General features: G+C 35.9%; 1 protein-coding gene and 1 long non-coding RNA gene across 2 annotated transcripts; one reads left to right on the top strand and one right to left on the bottom strand.

The window, feature by feature from the left end:
* Positions 1-7,214: 7,214 nt before the first annotated feature.
* Positions 7,215-16,257, top strand: LOC149541524 (uncharacterized). The gene is made up of 9 exons (XM_089796752.1): positions 7,215-7,916; positions 8,602-8,806; positions 9,912-10,002; positions 11,029-11,174; positions 11,297-11,540; positions 12,828-12,932; positions 13,022-13,204; positions 13,479-13,680; positions 15,427-16,257. The coding sequence occupies exons 1-9, from the start codon at positions 7,679-7,681 to the stop codon at positions 15,912-15,914; spliced, it is 1,902 nt and encodes a 633-aa protein (XP_089652878.1). The 5' UTR covers positions 7,215-7,678; the 3' UTR covers positions 15,915-16,257.
* LOC149541525 (uncharacterized) lies at positions 12,253-16,613 on the bottom strand. The gene is made up of 2 exons (XR_016355338.1): positions 16,422-16,613; positions 12,253-12,503 (listed from the first exon to the last, which is right to left on the bottom strand). It is a non-coding gene; the product is annotated as an uncharacterized LOC149541525 (long non-coding RNA).
* Between the last annotated feature and the right edge of the window lie 6,690 nt (positions 16,614-23,303).

The following is a 23,303-nucleotide window of genomic DNA, read 5'->3' on the forward strand; positions in this document are numbered from 1 at the left end:
GTTCTCAAGGAGTCCCAAAAATCGTGTTCAACCTCGTTATCACTCACCCCTAACAAATGGTTCTAAATAATTGTATGCATGAGCTTGAAATGGAGGAAGCAAAATGAATAGTGTATGCGAGAAACCAAAACAAATGTCTAAGATCTATTGCCCCAATGATATATCAATTTGATGAGACGTACATTTAATACCGTAATATTAATTTCCTCTACAATGGAGCAAAGACCAAGAAATATCTTCTTTCGGAAGATAACAAAAAAAATTAACACATACAAGTGACCTAGCAAAATTGTACTAAGGTTGGGACCCACTAATCACTCGATCTCCTAAAGACCTATCCTAGCAACTAATGATAAGGGTTTATGAACTTGTCGACACCTACGATTGAGCGAGTAGTGCATAAAGGATATCGAGATATCAATTACTTCTGAAAACTCTCAACTCCACAACATAAGTTTGAAAATAGAGGAAAGCAACAGTAGACTATAACACAACTTTTTGACTTAGTGAAACCGCACAAAAATTTAAAACATAAGTAGCAATATAACAATTTACAACATTTTTTATGTTTTAAATAATTTTGAGAGCAACAATTTCATGCGAATGTGAAATGGTTATTTCATTCTTTAAAAAGGAATAGTCACCGAAACTGAAAGGGGGAATTTCATTCTTTAAAAAGGAATAGTCACTGAAACTGAAAGGGGGAATTGGGGTCTTTTAAAACGTAATTAATTATAGAGGAGTTGTTTAATGCATTGTAAGGGAGAACGTCATCATTTTTCTAGAGGAGAAAGACAATTTTTGGTGTATAAAACAAAGAGGGTTTGAACTCTTGATTTCGCTAAAGAAATAATGGAGCTCTTTTGAGACTTTGTAATCGCGTGTCTCTATTTTATTGTGGTCTTCCTATATGTTCATTACAATATATTTTGATTGATTCATTATATTACATTAGAAATGTGGGTGTTTTTGTTTCATGAACTTTGAATCAACATTTTTCACATAATTTGTAGAGTTGCTATTATTTTATGGTGGGTGTGGAATAGATAACCTTGATGTCATTTTTTTCACTTAAATTAGTTAATATCTATTCATCAGATCGATAGCATAGCCATATACGGATGTTTGCTTTCCTTTTCACTTTTTGATTAAAAGCAAACCCCATAAAACCTATGTTCCCCCAAGTTTCTAGGATGGGGGTGGCAGGATGGATTTCAGGGATGACAAATATTTTTAGTGATTTTGAAGACGGGGGGGGGGGACGCCAAACTATATATATATATATATATATATATATGAAAAATTTAAAATACACTAAAATTTGCAAATATACATGTCATTCATATGAAGCTAAGCACAACGCATGTCAATTAAACATTATAGAACCTTAACATACAACATTTGAATGTCATCTAAGAAATAATAACCAACTTCAATATTCAATTGTCAATATGCATATCAATATGTGAAAACAAATCTTTAATAGTGAACAATATCATAAAATTTTGAAAACCTAAACATGCCCAAAGGCTAGAGGGCTGCCATAAAGTATCAATCTATCATTGTCATGTTCAAGTTCAACATAGAAAACAAAATATAAAAAAATGAAGCTAATTGCCCCTCCTATTCTACCTCTACCACCATGACATCAAAATCAAAGCATAGTTTTTATGTTTTTTGTTGACTTTTTATTTTTATTTTTGCATGGAACAAATAGGGGATGATCGGTCATCCCCAATACAGTCAAGAGACCTCTAGACATCCCCTTTCTACCAGGCATCCCTGAGTACCTAAAATGTCCCCTGTGATTTTTGTTAGGATAAAACCATGGACAGAAATAACAATTACATGCAAATATAAACATCAAAAAATAATAGATCGTATAGAAGAGAACACAAGACACCAAAATTTAACGTAGTTCACCCAATCTGTGGGCCACATCCACCAAACAACAAGTCCAATATTATTACGATCCAATGATTACAACCTGATTACAATCTATAATCCCTTATAGTTCAATACCATCGCAAGAAGCAATTTTCGCATCACACCTTATGAAACAATCCCTAACCCTAAGCCCTTTTATACAAGTATTTTTTTTCGCTTTATGGTTAAAATTAGTTACAACATGTCAGCGATAAAATGTCGATAAAATAGTTCCCAAACCCCACCAAGGAACTATGGAGTATGTACAATACTTTCTTGATCAATCATCACAATCTAACAATCTCCCACTTGGAGATTGATCAAGGTCCACACTAAACAACAATCGCACTTGGAGACTGATCCTGTAGCAATACCACTACCACATGGGGCTCCCACCAGATCGAACCACCCTGAACTCTGATGTTCATTTATTCTTGTTCAGTGTAGAAGACCAACTGAAGTTGAAGAGGAATTCAGCTTCTCCCTTGTCACTACCTTTTAAACATATCCGCTAGATTGTCATCTGTATGTATCTTGTCTAGTTTTAATTGTCCATCATCCAAAACTGACTGATTGAAATGGTACTGCAACTAAATGTGTTTTGTCTTTGAATGCAAAGCTAAATTCTTTGCAAGATGAATGACACTCTGACCATCTGTAAACAAATAATTATCCCTCTGAGGGTGTCCCAATTCTTGAAGAATTGAAGTCATATCATCTCCTTGGTTGCCACTGTAGCAACAACATACTCTACCTCTGTAGTGGATAAAGCATTAACCTTCTATAACCTAGAAATCCAGCTCACAACTGCCCAACCAATAGTAAATAGATAACATGTAGTACTTCGCTTGGTATCAATATCTCTTGCCAACTCTGAGTCAACATATCCCTATAAATTAGTAGTAGACACCCCAAAATGTAAACACTTACTGGATGTTCTTCTCAAATATTTGAGAATCTATTTGACTACATTCCAATGCTCAATTCTTAGATGATTCATATACCTGCTAACAACTCCCACTACATATGCAATATCTGGCCTCGTACATAACATAATATACATTAAGCTTCCTACAACTAAAGCATAAGGTACCTTGGATATCTTATCCTCCTCTTCTTGTGTCTTGGGACACATCTCCTTAGTCAACTTCAAATGATCAAGTAAAGGTGTGCTGAAAGCTTTAGCATTCTCCATAGAAAAACATTGCAACACCTTTGCAATATAATCAACCTGAGATAAATTCAATTTCCTGTTCTTTTTATCTATGCAAATCTTCATACTAAGGATTTATTTTGCTACCCCCAAATCCTTCATAGCAAATGCATGTGCTAACTGACATTTCAACCCCTTAATGTGATTCATGTTAAACCCAACTACATGCATATCATCAACATATAAACATAAAATAATGTAGTTGTCATCATCCAACCTCTTAAAGTAAACAAAATGATTTGAATTACACCTACTATATCCATGCTCATGCATAAAACTGTCAAATTTCAGATACCATTACCAAGGTGCTCGCTTCAAGCCATATAAACTTTTCTTCAATCTACACACTAAGTTCTCTTTACCTTTGACTTCAAATCCCTGTGGTTGAGCCATATATAACTCTTCATCCAAATCACCATGAAGGAAAGTTGTTTTAACATCAAGCTGCTCCAAATGCAAGCAGCCATAATGCTTAAAACAATGCGAATAGAAGTCATTTTAACAATGGGAGAGAATATCTCATCAAAATCAATGTTTTTTTCTTATGTAAATCCTTTTACAACTAACCTAGCTTTAAATCTTTTCTTACCTCCATCCTCTTCTTTCAACCTGTAAACCCACTTATTCTATAAAGCCCTTTTACCTGCAGGCAACTTGCATAAATCTCATGTCTTATTTTTCAACAAAGAGTCCATTTCACGTTTCATTACAGACTCCCACTGAATCTTAGTATCCACCTGCACAGCTTCATCATAACATTCAAGTTCACAAGCATCAGTAAGTAAAATAGAATACAAAGAGGGAGAAAATCTGTCTAGAGGTCTACTTAGCCTTGTTGACCATCTAACATTCACTGGTGTGTGTGGTATTTGTTGTTGCAGTTGTTGCATATCATGAGAAATTGTTGGAACATCAAATTTTGGAGTATCAGCCAACACTATTTAATCATCTTCTTTCTTCTCATGTTGCTGCAACAGATCTTTGTACAACACTTTCTCATTAAATATGACATCCCTGCTTCTTACAATTTTATGATTTACAAAATCCCAAAGCCTATAACCAAATTCATTAATGCCATATCCAACAAATACTCATTTCTTTGACTTAGCTTCCAACTTGGTTCTATTTTCAGAATCTATATGAGCAAATGCTTCACAACCAAAAGTTCTAAGAAAAGAATAACTCACCTTCTTATTAGTCCATGCTTCCTCTGGAATACCACAACCCAAAGGAGTAGAGCGACCTCTATTACTCAAATATACAACAGTATTAATAGCCTTTGCCCACATGTTTAAAGGCAACCCAACATGCAACCTCATGATCCTTGCATGCTCCATTATAGTCTTGTTCATGCGTTTAGCCACTCCATTTTCCTGTGGAGTCCTTGAAACAGTTTTTTGTCTATGAATACCATTAGTGGAGCAATAATCTTTAAATTCATGACTGCAATACTCACCACCATTATCAAATCTGAGACATTTTAATTTCTTACCAATCTCATTTTCAACCAAACATTTCCATTTCTTAAAAGTTTGAAATACATCAGAATCCTAAGAAAATAAACTCATACTTTTCTAGTTGCATCATCAATAAATGTAACATAATAATGAGAGCCACCAAAGGAAGATACTTGAGTCGATCCCCATACATCTATATGCACAAGCTCTAATCTCTCACTTTTTTTTTCCTTTCCACTCTTCACAAAACTCACTCTCTTTTATTTTCCATACACACAACTTTCACAGAAATCCATATTAACACATTTTAGATCGGATAAAACTTTCTTTGAATGAAGTATTTTCATACATTTCTCACTCATGTGCCTAAGTTTGTTGTGTTGCAGTGTTGTATCAGAATCTACAGCAGCTATTTGTTCGCCCTGCTCAACTCCAGCAACTGTTCCTGAACATTCATTTTTCTTTGAAACAACCAAAGTAAAAGGAACAATATGACCTGTACAAAGATATAAGGTGTCTAAATTCACACCTCTTGCTACTACAAGGGAACCTTTTGAACCCTTCCAATTTTTATCATTAAAAATAACTACACAACCCTCATCACCAAGTTGCCCTACTGAAATTAAATTCCTACTTAGCCTTGGAACATGTCTTACCTCATGTAGTAGCCAATGATTTTATTTTGCAACTTAATTTTAACTTTTTCCTTTCCAACAATCTGACATGGTTCATTATCCCCCAAATAAACAAGTCCAAAATCCCCTTAGACATAATTAATGAAATAACCTCTATGACGTGTAACATGAAATGAAGCAGCAGAATCTAAAACCCATGAATCATCAAAACTTTCTAAAGATAGAAGAACAACATCCTCTTCGGATTTGTTCCTTACCACATTTGCTTCATTGTCTCCATCTTGCTTTCCCCTTTTATTTTTCTTTTGAGTCCAACAATCTTTCTTCTTATGCCCTAGTTTCCAACAATACCAGCAATCGTTTGGTTATCTCAATTGAGACATCTTCCCTTTTGACTTTTCTCTTGATTTCCCATGATTTTCATAATTACTTCCACTTACAGTCGTTTTGCCTCGACTTTCTACATTCAAAGCACTTCCAGATGTAGCTCTGCCTACAGTTTTCATATGAGTTTCATCACTCAAAATAACACCGATCACGTAATCATATTTTAGAGTATTAGATCCAGAAATGGAATTACTCATAGCCATTACCAAGCCATTCCAACTTTCAGGCAAAGAACACAAAATCAAGAGAGCCCTAATTTCTTCATCAAAATTAATACCCACAAAAGATAACTGACTAGTTACAGTATTATACTCATTTAAATAATTTGCAACAAATCCACCTTCTATCATCTTCATATTAAATAAACGCTTCTTGAGAAATGCCTTGTTTGAAGCAGAGGTTTTTTCATACAATTTTGCTAAGGTTTCCAACAACTCTTTTGTCATCTTTGCTTTTGTAATATTAAATGCCACTGATGGTGCCAAGCATAATTGAATGCTTCCAAGAGTCTTTCTGTCTAAATGATCCCAGTCGTCATTTGTCATAGATCCCTGGTTCTTGGTTTTTCCTTCCAATAGCTTCCATAAATCCTTCTAATAAAGATAGTATTTCATTTGCATCTTCCATAATTGAAAATCCTACCCATTAAACTCGTCAACCCTCAGCTTACCCTCGGTTGCCATTGCTCCCACTCAACCATGGGACTTTCCTACAGAGGATAACTAAAAAACAACCTCGCTCTGATACCACTTGTTAGAATAAAACCACAAACATAAATAACAATTACATGCAAATACAAACAATATTAGAAAATAATAGATCACACAGAAGAGAACACAAGACACCAAGATTTAACGTGGTTCACCAAATCCTTGAGCTACGTCCACCATACAGCAAGTCTAATATTATTACGATCCAATGATTACAACCTTATTACGATCTGTAATCCCTTACAGCTCAATACCACCGCAAGAAGCAATTTCTGCATCACACCTTATGAAACAATCCCTAACCCTAAGCCTTTTTATACAAGTATTTTTGCCACTTTAGGGTTAAAATTAGTTACATGTCGGCCATAAAATGCCGATTAAATAGTTTTTGAATCCCGCCGAGGAATTATGGAGTATGTACAATACTTCCCTGATCAGTCACCACAATCTAACAATTTTTGGCATTTTGGAGACGGTTGGGGGATGTTCCATACCCGTCCTCCCATCCCGAAGACATCCTCGTCTCGTCTAAGAAACTTGGAATTTTTTGCTAGGGATGTGTCCTTGGCTATGTAGCATAAAACTAATCATATCATAAGGAGTTGTACCTCTAAAATTCAGAGGAAAATCATCCGTTTAACATAGATCTATACAACTAACAATATAGAATTTCCATAATCCATTTCTAATATAATTTGTTTCTAATCTATACAAGTGCTAATTCATTTTGTTCTTCCTTTTGGACATTGTGAGTCAATTTTAAGATTATTTATTGAAGAACAAATGAGTTAACTAACAATAATATTTTCATTAAATCTACATATAAACATATACAAAACATAATCTCTGTGGTTAAGAATCAAGGACTAAGGAGTACCTATTCCACCAAAATCCTTTTGAGGCACAACCCTAGCTTCATCCCTTATGGTGCCAAAGCCTTTGCTCTCAACAAGACCTGATTTTTTATGGGCTCATTTAGAACCAAACAACTTCACCAACAGACCAAAGACCCATTGACTATATATTTACTTCAATTGTAAAAATAATTCAAAACCTCCGTAAAAAAATATACGCAATTTTACTAAAGTACTTCAGATTACTATTCATGGATTCTTGGATTCTGCAATTTTCATAGTAGCGTGACTTTTATGGGTAAGAAGAAGATTTAAACGTTCAAAAGTATTTGCACCTGTTTTCCCCGACTGCTTGGAATCTGCTAAATAAGATTGGACAAAATAATGTCAATTGTTTGAATCAAAAAAAATGTCCACCATCCAAACTCTATATAAACAGTGCAAAGAATGTCATTCTTTACAATTCATCTCGTGATTCATAACACGGTAAGGAGAAATGGACCGAAAATTCATACCAGTCTGTATGTTAATGGCTGCCATCTTTTCAAACTTGAATGTCTGCAACGGAGATGATGCAGATGAATCGTCCCTTCTTTACAAAGATTCAAACCGCCCCGTCGAGGTTCGAGTGGATGACTTGCTCTCCCGAATGACATTGTTAGAAAAGATAGGCCAAATGACCCAAATTGAACGCTCTGTAGCCTCATACGGCGCTATTACAGCTTTGGGAATAGGTCTGCAAATCCGTAGCCTCACATTTCCAATTGAGCATTTTCAAGCACGCCCAAGTAAAATTGAACTTCAATTTTACTTCAATTGATGAATATCCATTTTCAATTTCATTTTATGAACAACCCAATTAAGAGTTTTCTTTTTGTTTTTACGAACGCCAATGTAAGAGATTGGCATGTGCATCCATTTTTCTTTCGTGCCACAAACATCCATGTTTGTTGTTATCATTCATTTTTCTGTTCTTTAATCAAAACCCATTTAACAATTTGTTATGAGCGGTAAATTCTTCTTCTGATGAACATCAATCTAAGCGTTTCTTTTATAACTTTTTTAAACGAAAACCTGCTTTAACCTTTCTTTTACGAACACATTTAAAGCTGTTCAAATCTTTAGGATTGCACAGGTAGAAATACTTGGAGTAGAAATTGGTTAATCTTTTTCGTCTTTAAACTGTCTGGAAACAAATTATGATAGAGAGCATGCATTGAACTATGTAGGTGGAAGTGAATCAGCGGCTAAATTAACTTCATCATTGTTAAAGTCTTTAGGAATTATAAAAAATGAGTACATAGTTTACGGAAATTCTTAAGGTGCACTTAGAAGAAAATTATAATGTAGTGGACCGACATGTTTAAGGTAAGCAATTTTAAAGTTGTTGAATTCTTGCTTTTATATGTTGGACTGCAGGTAGTGTTTACAGTGCAGGCGGGAGTCAACCTGTGCCTCAAGCGACTGTCACATCTTGGGCAGATATGGTAGATTGCCTTCAACAGGCTGCACTAAGTACCCGCCTTCAAATTCCAATTCTGTATGCGACTGACGTTGTTCATGGCCATAATAATGTCTATGGAGCTACCATTTTCCCCCATAATATAGGCCTAGGTGCCACGAGGTATTCATACAATCTCTCACCCATATATCAGCTCACGTTTTGAATTTCTCGACAATTTTTCCCCCATAATATAGGCCTGGGTGCCACGAGGAGCTACCATTTTCTCCAATAATATTAACGAAAGTCTCAATTTCTGGACAGAATTGGTCATAATGGATCTCACAGTCAGAAAGCATCTTTATTAAACAATCATACCCAGATAAACATTGAAACTTTTAAAGATTTTAGACCCAATTTTTTTCAGAATAGGTCGTAACATGCATTATTTCTGGTTGAAAGCCATGTAAACATTCAAATTCTTGGCTTTTCCCAACGGTTATATAGACTTTGGGACCACAAGGGATTGATACTAGTTCAGACCCGCTTTTTTACTGGTTCAGCCCCATATAAACCCAGATTTAGAGAAGAGGTTGTGTATCATGTATTATTTCTGGTTCAAAGGCATGTGAAGATTCATATTCTTGGGCATTCCCAACGGTAATATAAACTTTGGAACCACAAGGGATTTCTACTAGTTCAGACCCGCTTTGTTACTAGTTCAGCCCCATATAAAGCTTCAAAGGCATTAGGTTCAAAGGGATGTAAAGCTTCGAATTCTTGGGCAGTCCCAACGGTGATATAGACTTTCGAATCACAAAGGCATTGTTTCTAGTCTATACCCATATAAACCCAAATTTTGAAGAATATGTTGTGTAAAATGTATGTTTCAGGTTCAAAGCCATGTCAAGATTCAAATTCTTGGATAGTCCCAACGGTAATATCAATATGCATTGTTTCTGGTTCAGAAGCATATAAACCAAGGTTTTGTTTTCTTGACAATTGCCAACATATTTGAAGTAGTGTCTGTGACTGAATTCAGATATAGTTTATATAATCTCGTATTCCTTATTTTTATTGCTTTCATATCCTGTTCATAAAACCTTTATATTTGTTTATAATTTGTATGATAGTCTAAATTAATCTGATGTAAATGGCGGCCAGACTGCTTCAAGCACAAATGTATTTAGCATTGCAGAAAATCTTGTGGGTTTTGGAAGAATGTAAATTAAACTTCCTTTTCAATTTAAATTTTAATCTTCTTGCTAAAATTTTAAGTAATTCGCAGGGATCCTGAACTGGTGGAGAGGATAGGAAGAGCTACTGCACTGGAGGTCCGGGCCACGGGGATTCAGCATGTCCTTGCGCCATGCCTATCTGTAAGCCTATTGCTCCTAACACTCCTCCTGAATATTTTAAGCCCAAGAAATCTAAAACAAGATTAACGAATTTCGCATTCAGATAAAGTAAAAGTGCACTTCAAAACTAGCTTCTTTGAGATTAACCATGAAAACAATCCTAAATGATTTACACAAAACACTCACTACGGTTTTTGCCATTGAAATTTATCTTTATATAGGTTATTGAGTTTGTTAGTAGTCAAGGGTCTTGTTTTAGATATATTACAGATGCTAAAGAACATCAAAATTGATCCGAGTATTTATAGGTTTGACTAGTTTTTCCACTAATCAAATATATAGGTATAGAAATATCACTGGTACTTTTAGAATCTACATCATTAAAAAAACTAAATAACCTCTGTAAATTAGCACAGAAGTCAGATATCTAGATGTAGGCTTCCTCCAGTTATTTAGAGAATAGAAATCAATCTCAATAATTTATGTAGGCCATTAAATTTCTTCAGTAATCACCCCTGGATATAGTCTAATATATATCAAAGGTGTTAAAAAGTATTCAAATTTGGCATTTCTAAATGACATAGTTAAAATTGATCCGAGTAGTTAGAAGTTTAATTAGTTCTTTCCCTGATCAAATGTAGATGTATAGACATGTCACCGGTACTTGTTTCGATCATAAAATGAAGTTCTCAATAGTCTCTATAAATTTGTACAGGCATAAGATGTCTAGATATAGATTTCCTCCAGATATTTAAAGCATAAAAATCAATTTCAATAATTTATGCAGGCCATTAAATTTCTTCACTAATGGATGTAGTCTGCACATGCCAAATGTATTTAAAGAATATTCAAATTTGGTATTTATAAGTACCATATATGTGAGATAAATAGGCTGTAAACTATATCACTTACAGAAAATGATATAATAGATTGTAAACCACACGAAACTTGACTAAATTTTAATGTGATTTATTCTATTTAGACTCTAAAACTGAACAGAATTATATCGTTACAATATGAATATCTTGATAAAGAAGCCTTGAGCAGGTGTGCAGAGATCCAAGGTGGGGACGTTGCTATGAGAGCTACAGTGAAGATGCAGAGCTAGTAATAAGCATGACCAAGGTTATTTCAGGGTTACAGGGTACTCCACCATTAGAGCATTTTAATGGGTATCCATTCATAGGAAGAGGGTACGGACTGATTTTATAGTACAAACCAAGTTCATTGAAATAATTTTGGGTGAAATGGTTGTACACTTAATACACCTTTCCCGAGTTAAATTCAGATGTAGTTTCTCTCTTTTATTGTGCAGGGCAAAGGTTGTGGCGTGTGGCAAGTACTTTGTGGGAGACGGAGAGGCCGTGTATGGTCTAAATGAGAATGATACAAGTGCAAGTTTCCTAGAGCTTTACCATACTCATCTCCGACCTTTCTTGGAGGCCCTTGCAAAGGGAATTTCCACAATAATGGTGTCCTCTTCCAGCTGGAATGGGATCAAGATGCACACTAACTATGACCTCCTCACCAGAGTTCTTAAACAGCAGATGGGATTTCAGGTAAATTGTATCATAGGCAATTTGATTTGCCTGACTTTAGACTTTGAAGTCTAAAAACTAATTTTCTAATTGTTGCTAGTTTTCATGAGTGAACACTTAGCACCTAGGAAAAGAGGTTATTGACCGATTATTGAGGAAACAACTGTCACATCAATTTACCAATAACTTATCAATAGCCCCCAACCTTCATTATCCTTTATATGATAAGGAACAACTCTAGAAGTCTCTCTGCCGATCTGACAAAGCTATTGAATAATACTAGTATTGGGGGCTCTGTGCCACATGATTTAGTTCTCTGTTTCATTTTTTCTTAGGATGTCATGAAATTTTGTTTCACTTTCAAAAGAAACCTTGTAAGCTTTATAGAACTAAAAATATTACATGTACAATTTGAAGCATAATGTGTGACTGAGAAATGGTTTTGGTCTTAGAGTTAAATCTGAAATCATTCTACTAAGTTGAGGAACATCTATAATGCAAGTAACTTGCAATTTAAGAAGCCAGCTCACGAGATGATGCATATTGTGTATCTCACTGTACCTATTTGGGTGTTCCAATATTGGTTGCTCGTATCTAATATGATTGTGTTTAAATAACAAGTTAAATAGTTTAGATATGGTTCATCTTATTGTACTTCATTGCATATTTCAGTTTCAAAAGCTTATATTATGACTGTAAAAGCATCACGTGTTTATCAATTTGAACTTCACACTGAACAAACGCCAAACTATGTTACATTGATCTTGTTTATGGCTGCACATGCGTGTCTTAAACACATACTCCAACCCAGTTGCTAAAAATATACAAAAGTTCTTTACATAAAGACCTGATCTTAATATTACTATTTAATTGAGATGTTATGTTACACCAATGTAATTTCTTTGGCTTGATTGGGCCTATGATTCCTTAAAGGAATATTCAAGTGACTCCTCCCCGGCACAGCTGAGAAAATCCTTGATATATCTGCAACACAATGTTCTAACACAACATAAAATTTTCAGCTCTACACCAAACTGCGTTAAAAACTACGACTCAACTTTCCTGAAAAAATATCTTCTTAGAGGTAATAGTTAGGCAAAACTGCCAAAACATTCGAACAGGTGCTGAAAATGTGGTTTTCCTTCATCACTCTCCAGTGACTCTCATTGAAGCCTTATCTATGGGACTGTATCCATACTCTCTTTGCAAATTGCTCTTCCATACCATCAGTCTGTTTGATATGGGAATTTTGATAACTCAAAAGTAGAGTTTATTAATTGACATGGTGATGGACCTTTACTGTTGCAGGGATTTACCCTTTCAAGTTGGCAAGGAATAGACAAGATCACATCCCCACAGCACGCCAACTATACTTACAGTGTTCTTTCCTCCATCAATGCAGGAATTGACATGGTACAACAAGCCTCTAAAGCATTGTTTCCTTTCCATATTTTCAAAAATGAATGCTAATTGATATGGTATTGAATTTTTTTCTTCCAAAGGTTATGGTTCCCTTCGACTACCTGTCCTTTATAGAAAGTGTTAGAGATCTTGTGAACAATGGGGAGATTTCAATGAGCAGAATAGATGATGCTGTTAGGAGGATTTTGAGAGTAAAGTTCATGGCAGGGCTGTTTGAGAATCCCGGAGCAGACCCATCTTTGCCCCACCTAGTAGGAAACAATGTATGTATTTATTGAAGAACTAAGATTTCTAGTGTTAATAATTGTTTTTATTATATTTGTTGAGGAAGTCATGTTGAGTTACTATTTACCTATTCCAAGTTCATGAGTTTTCCTCACGATGGACTTGAAACCAGGTAATAAAAAATAACAATAGTATTTTATTCAGACAATTTACTACTTGTTGATTACATTTTATGTATACATGAATATACATGAATATGGAATTAGAAATGTGTGGTGTGTCAATTTGCTTAGCTATTGATTGCTTCTGCAGATCCACAGACAATTGGCAAGAGAGGCTGTTAGGAGGTCTTTGGTTTTGTTGAAAAACGGGAACGTGCCCACAGAGCCATTGTTACCTCTGAGCAAGAATGCTTCGAAGATCATGGTGGCAGGAAGCCATGCAAACAATATGGGTTATCAGTGTGGAGGATGGACAATCAGCTGGGAAGGAAGCAGTGGCCAGACAACAATAGGTATAACTATAAAGTTATTTATGAATTGTAAAGCTTCTGGAACAAAACTGTGTATAGCTTTTTTATGACAATGTTTTGGTTCACATTACATGATCCATCATTAGAAAGAGGACAAAAATAATGCATAGTTACAAAATTAGCTCTTTTAAAAAGAGATGGGGAATAAATCAACTTGGAAAACAAGGGTCCAAAGGGAAGATCCAAAGCCAATAATTGATTAAACTTTGGGGCCTTATTTTTAAGGATGTAGCAATAATCACAAAGTTCTTTATCTGATAGTATCCCAAAATAGAAAATTCACTAAATGCATTTACAATTTAAGAGCACTGAAAATGACATCAGAAACTGAATGTGATTTGATTTTTCATTTTGATATTGAGCAGATGCTCTACGCTCAAATTTAACCTCTGTTATGCTGTTAGGGTGTTAGAGATTGGTTGTTGGAAATTCTTGCAACACGGAATATCCATCCATTATTGGAGAGTGATATTGGTGACACATTAAATCTAATCACAGGAGAAATCGCTAACCGTGAAAAAACTAGTGATCTTAAATCTGTTAACCTGCAAAAAGTTTTGCCTTACCAAAAATCTATCCACCAAGGCTTGCCCACTAAAACATCTTTGATGCAATATAGCTGCCACAACAAATCCCAACTTCCAAGTCTCTTAATCTCTGCCTGACTCCTATGATATAAGACCGGCAGTTTACATTTCCATCCCCTGCTTTAGCTAGAGTTGCTTCTCTAATAACTTGTTCTCTTTTATAGTAATTTGTAAAACGAAATTTTTTCTCTGCCAGTTGTGTGCATTGAATTAAAACAAGGAAAGAAAACATAGCCAACTATTTGCGTTTAAATACAATATACAGCTGAAGTTAATCCATGGGCTATAGCTTCAACCACCATTAGAAAATTGCCAATTTAATAGTTTGAAAGCTGGCAGTATGAAAACTTGAAGGTGAGATGTGATTATGGTATTTGAGTGCAATAAAATAGTTAAAAAGGTGCCAACCAATGAAAATTTTCTTCTATTTTGGATCCTTCTCTCCCCACATATTTGCAAGCATCTTTTTTTTGGCAACAAGTTTAAGAATGAAGGTGAAGTTGATCCTGGGCTGCAGTAATGACGTGTTGGCATAGTGTGGGAGAAGTCCCCGGTTAAAACCCCGTGGATTCCCCATCATGCCAAGATTATAGGAAAATGGAGGGAACACCCGATCATAGTGTAAACAGGCCAGTGGAGGAAAATGGTAACGTTGTATGATCGTTTTATTTAACAGTGAATTTTTTCTTCTCTGTAACCTTGTATGATCGTTATGTCTACTGGCTTCCATCTTCCACCCTAGGTAGAAAACTGATCATTTTTTACTAAGTCACCAAGGCAGAAGCTAATTCCCTTGCAAAAGAAGAACTTTCAGAGAACCTCCGTGAAATTTGGTTGCAAATGGCATGGCAACAACGAATTCACCCATAATTAAATTATTACAGTAATTAATAAAAAAATTGTAAACCATGATTTTGTAACTTTAATTGCTCTTCCTGATATATTTTTTCTATTATTGCTTCCTGAAGGGTTATTTCTATTCACATTAGAAAGCAATTCGGTAACTATAATACCCAGAAATCGATAAAAGTTATTTTGAGTGATATAATGTTCAATTATATGAGAGGAAAAACAAATATGCCATCCTATATCATGCTATATGAAATGGATTAAGTTCATCCAGTGATTTTCGCATTTGCAGGAACCACAATTCTTGAAGGCATACAAGCTGTAGTGAGCCAAGGAACCCAAGTAATTTATGAAGAAAATCCAGACCCTGCAAACATTGATTTCGAAGGGTATTCTTATGGCATTGTTGTGGTGGGAGAACCTCCATATGCTGAAACAAGTGGAAACAACAACAATCTAACCATTCCTTCCAGTGGAATAGATGTTATAAACAATGTTTGCAGTAAAATCAAATGCCTGGTTATTCTGATATCAGGCAGGCCCCTTGTTGTTGAGCCCTACCTGGACCAGATGGATGCATTTGTGGCTGCATGGCTGCCTGGCAGTGAAGGGCAAGGAGTGAGTGACGTCATTTTTGGGGACTACGACTTTGAGGGGCTCCTGCCAAGGACATGGTTTAGATCAGTGGATCAGCTACCCATGAATATGGGAGATGAAAAGTATGACCCTTTGTTTCCGTATGGATTTGGAATCACCATGGATTTGCGGCAAGCACAGTAGAGTTAGGACATTTTTCTGCTGTGTACGTATATGCATCAAAAGTATGCAGAGGGCATTGAGGAGCTTTTCAGTATGTTGTGTTTATACATAATGTTTTTTCAAATTCCTATGTGATTAATTGTAGACTTTCAAGTTTCATGAATAATTGTCTAGCTGCCATTTCAAATTCTGTTGAAGAGTTTGTATGGTGCTCATTTTTTTCGATGGAAACTACAAATTATTCGAAACAGATGCACTTCTATGTTACACACCCTTAAAAATATTCTGTACCAAATAGTCATTATCTAATTGGACAAGAGTGGTGCAAATGGTTCAATATCGACTGTCCGCAAATAACTTCACACACAATAACATCGTTTCATATCACGCCCAGCATCTATCTCAGAAACAAGTTGGATAACCACTGACAAAGCTAGGGGCGTAACAGTCAAACAAAAGACACTAAAATCTGAACTGCTAAACCTATTCCAAAAAAACTCCCACCGGAACTATTTAACAGAATATTACCTCTTGGTAAGAACATTTGTTATACGTTCGATGCCTGCATGCAACCTGCTGGCTTTAGATTCTGACTTCATTTTCCTAGTTTCATAAATTTGTGCTCACCTTTCATTATAACCCCATTTGCTAAAATCCTAGGAGCCGTGATGGGCGGCTTTGCTTGTTTGGGATAAAATAACAGGGTTCGTTTTCCAGTGGTCTCATTCACTATTGTATATATTATTGAATACTTTCATTGCGAGGGGTTAGATTGGTAGGTCGGGGCTCTTAGAATAGAACGCATGAAAGATTATAATAACAAAGAGGCTAATGTAGTCTACGTGACCTAGTGAGTATACACTTTCAAAAAGGATGAAGAGAACCTAAGCAACTTGTAATCTCTTCACTAACTTTGTTCTTCGTTGATAGATTTTGATAATCAAGTTTACAATTTTGTCTAACTGTTTTTTTTTCAGATATGTAGTTTTACTCTAAAATCTTCACATACCTTGGATTTGATGTCATTGTACGTCGAGCACTCCATGACAAGATAGTGTTTCATCTCAATAGCCCCCATGTCAAAGAATAGGTATGTCATGCTTTCTCATTCCTCTTTTGGCACATGGCATCCATGTGTTTCACATCTCAACTGATGAGAACCAATTCTAAGTTGGGCTATGAGCATTTTTGCTCTTTATTTAATATTTGCTTCTATGTACGATTTATCCTCATGATTTGTTATGGGATTAAATTTCTTGATATAATGAGATTGTTTTCGCCCATTGTGCCTTGTCCATGTAATACTTAGAAACTTTGCATGACCAAACTTTTTAATTTCTTCATTACTAATCAAGCATTCATAAACGTTAACATCCCATTGTTTCATTCACTTGTGGTTTTACTTCATTCACATGCTTTTTCTCCTATCTAGCCTTTCCTCAGTGACTAACTTAGGCCAACAGTGGTTTTCCATACATGAGTTTTCTTTAGGTAACTTAGATGTTGAACCATTGGCATAGCTTCTAAGATGAAGGAGCCAACTTTTGTTAATAAGATCTCATAAGGTACAGTTGTCTTGATTTTAAGGTTGTTGATGATAAAGTGTTTTTGTATTCTTTCAACCTGTCTCCATTTCTTATCTAACATATTGTTGCCTCAAATTTCACACACATACGAGACCATCAAGGTGACTAGCAGACCAAACAACATTTTCTTAGTCTTCCAATCCCATAATTCTACATTCCTACACTTATTATGTAGAGGATGTAGTGCTTTCTAGCCCCCTTGAATAATTTTTGTTTTGCATGTTTCCCACCTGAACTTGTTTTGGAAATTGATTCCCAATATTTGTATCCGTTCACTATCTCTAGAGGATTACTTTCAAAGAGAAACAAATTTGAGGGCTTCCTATTTCTCTTCAAAGAGAAGATCATCACTTTGGTTTTGTAGTTCACTTGCATTCTCTCTTCTTGACAAACGATTTCCAATGTCTTCGAGTGTTCTCTCAAACCATTTGTCTTAGTGATTAGGATGACATCATCTACATACAAAAGAAAAATATCACATAGGTAGGTAATCCCCTCCCCCTCCCCATCATTGGTCTTGTTTAACCATTCTTCCAACTTGTCAATATAAAGTCCAAACAAAGTTAGAGATAACAGACACCCCTATTTGACCCAAATGTCGTTGCCAAAGTAATCAAACATCTCATTTGTAGTTTTGATTAAAGACTTCAGAAATAATTGATGTAGACTTTGAAGCTAACCCCAATTAGTTTACCTTATTATTTGAAAGTGCTAGGTGCAAAAGTGTTATATTGCTTACAAAATAAGTGTAGGAATATTGAGTTGTAGGATTGCAAGACCAAGAAAATGATGTTTGGTTTGTTAGTCACCCAAGTGATTTTGTATGGGTGTGAAATTTGGGGCAGCAATATGTTAGATAAAAAAATGGAGACAAACGGAAAGAATACATAAACACTCATTATTAACAACCTCAAGATTTAAACAAGGGTGTCTTATGCAATCTTACTAGCAAACATAGGCACCTTACCCTTAGAGCTTTTAGCGATGATTTGGTTATTGAGTTACCTGAAGGAAACTCAAAGTATGGAAAATCATTGATGGCCTAGGTTACTAACAAAACTAAAACTAGAGAGAGAGAAAAGCACCATGAAGAAGCAAAATGACAAACGAAGGGGAAAATGGGATGTTAACATTCAACAGTGTCTAGTTACCTAAAGAAATAAAGAAATTTTTCCAGGAAAAATCTTGAAGTATCTTATTGTCAAAGAACAATAAATAAAAAATTTATTATAAGAAAGAACTTAACCCCACTGCAGACCATGAGGAAGAAGCATATATTGGAGCAAATATTGAATGGAGAGCTAAGATGTTCATAGCTCAACTTAGAACTAGTTCTTACCATTTGAGATGTGTAATGGAGAGATGGTTGGTGTCAAAAGAGGAGTCAGAAAACATCACTTATTTACTATGTTGCATAAAGGTGGTTGAGATGGAGCATCATTTTATTATGGAGTGACCAACTTATAATGACATCAAATCTGGATATTTGGAAATTTTAGAAAAAAGAAGCTTAAACTACTTATTTGAGGAAATATGGTTTGGTAGAACCATGAACCTGATTATCAAAATCCATCATGTGAGTGAAATTTTAATCAAGAGCTTACAAATGGTTAGGTTTCCAATGTCTTCTTTTGGGGCGTGTACTAGTTTGTGGGTCCCATAGACTACTTTGGCCTCGTGGACATTATAAAAATATTTTATTCATTCATTTCATTTAGTGGATTCCATATTTTATTTAGTCTTCGTAAAATGAGGTAGGGAAAAGCATTCAAGTTACTTGCAATGTTGCACACTCCTTTTAAAGGTGGTTGTAGTGAATGGTTTTTGCGAACACATACATACCCTACCTCCTTTTGGGATTTGAAATTGTAACCTTGCTAACTGTTATCACAAAATTTTGCACCCTTCTCCAATGTTTTTACCTAAGGACAACCTTGTGAAACATGGATACAACCTCCAAGCTGTGGGACTTGAACTGTGAGGTTGAATCTCTAGAGAAGGCTAACTTCCTTACAATCAAGATGCACCTAACTACACTTGGAGAGGAAAAGGGAGAAGGAATGCATGAAAGAAAATCTACCTACTCTAACCTAAAGGGTGATGCACCTAGATTGAATGGTTGCAACTTTGCTCTTATATGCACAATACATCAAATGAAAAGTTCAAATACACAAATCTTGGCTCTATTCTATTTTCAAAGAACTCACATGTAGGTTTAGAACTAATCAGGTGCTGAAAGGAAAGACATCTTCACAATACAACAACCATCAACAACTTGGACACAACAAAAGAACCTTAAAACAAGAAAGAAACATTCAGAACAAGGCAAGGTACATGCATGAATATTGAATGGCAAGAAAAGGCAAGGAAGGGAACACTTTCATTAGTGGAAGGCAAGGAATACAATTACAAAGGCCAAGGCTACTGCAAGTAAATGTCACAGAATAGGGCAAAACCCTTAACAAGTATTTACAACTACCTTTTATAGAGTTCAAGCATAACTCAAAAGATTTTACCTAAAGGAAAAGCACAACTACTACCATCAAAGTTGTAGAGAACAATCATGCAAATCCAGAGAAAATTTGATCTCGGCATAGATTCAAATGCAATGAAATCTAATATTTTACCAAAAAACAGAGCCCAGAGAAGACAAAAATGACATCAATCAATGCATAGTTGGATAGATGGATAACCAAATGATGAGTGCATACTGCTTTTGCATTTACTAGGCATGGGAAATGCTGAAAGCAATCTATAGATGATCATAAATATGATTAGCCATTAAAGAGTCATTTTCCTTTTTTGCTATCAGCATGCCAAGTCAAATGTATCGGTAGGTCAATCATATTCAATATTCATTCTGTACTTTTCCTATAATTATATTGGTTGAAGACCCTTTTACTTTTTGGCTTGGACAAGTGAACACCTTCATCATGGTTAACTCAAGGTTCTACAATCATACAATCATCAACCAATCTTATGGTCAGGGACACTCTTAATAATCTCTACGATCTTACGATTGTCAGTTTATCGTAACCTTGGAAGACTTTTGCAGTTGCACCTACGACCTTATGACAACTATATACTACAAGATTGTAACCCTTCCTTATCACCTATCATGACCATCTGCCTCTACGATGTTACGTGATTGACAATTTATCATAACTTCGGAAGACTTCTACAACTACACCTATGACCTTACGACAACTATATACCGTAAGATCGTAACCCTTCCTTATCACTTGTCATGACCATCCACCTCTACGATGTTACAATAACTGCATATCATAACATCAATGGCCTTAGTAATTGACTTCACAATCTTACGTTGGACCGTAAGATCGTAGCCTTGACTGTCAGCCTTTGCGATTTGGAAAATGGGGCCAATTGGGGACATGTGGCCATTTGTCACTTTTCCACAATGCTTAAAGTCCTCACAATTCTATGATGTTGGAAAGCATTGATCGTTGATCTACGAAAGATTGACAATCGTGGAAATCTTCGTTATTACTACACCTACCCCATTACTATTTTTGGGTCCATGAACTACTCAGCATCCAACACGACAAAACATCACCCTTTCTGGAAAATCAACATGAAGCAACTAGAATGAAATTCACCTCAGCACGACCTAGCACCCTTCGGAACAACTGACCCCACATGTCCATTTGTCAAAAAGTTGCTTCCCTACATTGTTAGAAACTCTGACAAAATATAGAATGCGAAAAAGTGACTACCAATAGAGATCCAGTCGTATGCCAACTCACCTAATAGCTCACCTGACACCTTTACTTCGTCTATGACCCACAAGAAATTGGACCCACATGCCACATGGCAGCGAGGCGCTTGCCTGTATTGCATAAAAATAGAGCAATTTCATAATGCAAGAAAGCACTCACCATGGATCTATGCAAGATCTGATGGTCCAAAAAATCGTAAGGCCAGGAAAGATAAACTTAGGAAAATAGGAAATACAATAAAGTTTATTTCATTTATTTATCTTGTACTTCCATGGCATTTAAATATTTAAATATTGGGAGTGACTATTGGGTAGGCCTTATACATTTAAATTCAAATATTTGGCAAGGGGGCATTTTTTGCTAACAATTCTAGCGACTCAGAGGGGATGCAAGCCTGCTATGCATAAGACCAATGACCTTCAGTATCCATTAGGCTATAGAGTCATAAAAAAATGTGAGGCTTGTGCATTACAAAACCCTAACCCTACCTCTATGACAGCAAAACACTGAAAATCCTGCCTCTGACTATAAAACAAGAACTCTACAACTTCAAAACTGGCTATCTCATAAAGAAAAAAACTATGCTTGGCACTTCTTGGAAAGTAGGAAAAGAAAAAAGGAAACTACTCTACTATGTACATGATTTACATATATGCAAGGTTAAAAAAACCCATTGACTGGTTTATTGAAGTAGCTCCCTTTCTTCACCAGTTGATTTCTTCTTTCATACAACAGGGCAGCTGAAAATGACATTAAGTATGACAAACACAATGTTGCATGAAATACCTTCCTCCCAATGCTGAAAACAATGAAGCTTTCCAACACTTGGGCATTACCTTGTGGAGCAAAACATTTTTGCTCCTCTTTGTGAGCTTCATCCTCATGCTTAGATGTAAGAATGATTGGGGGCAACTTGCTGATTTGTTGCAAAGCTAAATGCCTTATGGGGCATTCTCTTGATGGTGTAGGGCCAAAAGAATCATCCTTAACCACTTGATTGTGCTCTACAATGGTAGTATCTTGCTGGTTTGGAGGTGATTCCTCCTCTTTTTGTGAAGAAAATTTTTTCACATCTTGTTCATGTTCATGAACCACTTCCTTGAGAGTCACTAGTATGGTGTGATTCTCCACCTATTGTTGTTGCAACTCCTGATCATCTGATGAAGGAGTTGGTTGTTTCATGTCCAAGGATGAAGAAAATGTCTCAAGCTCATCCCAAAAGCTCTCCTCATCAAAATCCTTTTGCTCTACTACAGTAAGATGCATAGGCTGAGGGACAACCTCATGCATATCAACATGTTCCTCCTCAAGGATAGAGCTATCCTTGAGGCTCTCTTTTCCATCTTCCATATCACGGAGGCTATCTGCTACAAAAAAATGGTTCTCTTCTTGCTCAACTTGTGACAAATCCTCATTTTTTGGAAAGGGCTCAAAAGCCATGACTTGTTCCTTGAAAGAAGGAACAATCTTTTCTCCTTCTTCTTCCTCAACAAAGGAGGGAAGCTCTTTGAATAAGAGGATTGGATCCACTTCCTTTTTCTCAATAGCTACATCTTTTTCCTCCTTTTTAGGTTGCAACTCCTCCCCTGGTAGCTTTGTGGGTTTGGATTCAGTCTCTTAAAACTCCATATTTGGACCATCAGGAGTTGATACAACTCATCCATCTTGAAATAGGGAAATAGTGATAGGTCTAGGGGATTCATGACTAACCCAACTTTCTTGCATAAAGAGTGGAGGGACTATAATAGCACGCTCTTGTGAGGGAGGGGGCTTCTTAAAGCTCGAGATGACATATTTTGGAGAAGGGGTTGCCTTTGCTTCCTTGGCTTGAGAATGAGCTGACTGGAGCCTCATTTACCCCTCTTTTTCTGCAGCAACTTGCCTTGCAAGATTCTTCTCAAAATGTCTATGTCTCTCCCTCTCTTCTTCTTCTTCTTGGAGATAGGCCTAAAAAGCCATCTCTTCCTAACATCTCTCTATTTCTTGTTGCCTTACAATCTCATCAAGTTGTCTATCAAGGTTCAAAATTTGCTCATGCATTTCATCTACTTTCCTATCCAATGTGATCATCTTCCTTTGGTATT

The sequence above is a fragment of the Cupressus sempervirens genome, chromosome 8 (assembly GCF_028749045.1).
Source record: "Cupressus sempervirens isolate cs-2001-9-10 chromosome 8, ASM2874904v1, whole genome shotgun sequence".
NCBI classification, from domain to species: Eukaryota; Viridiplantae; Streptophyta; class Pinopsida; order Cupressales; family Cupressaceae; genus Cupressus; species Cupressus sempervirens.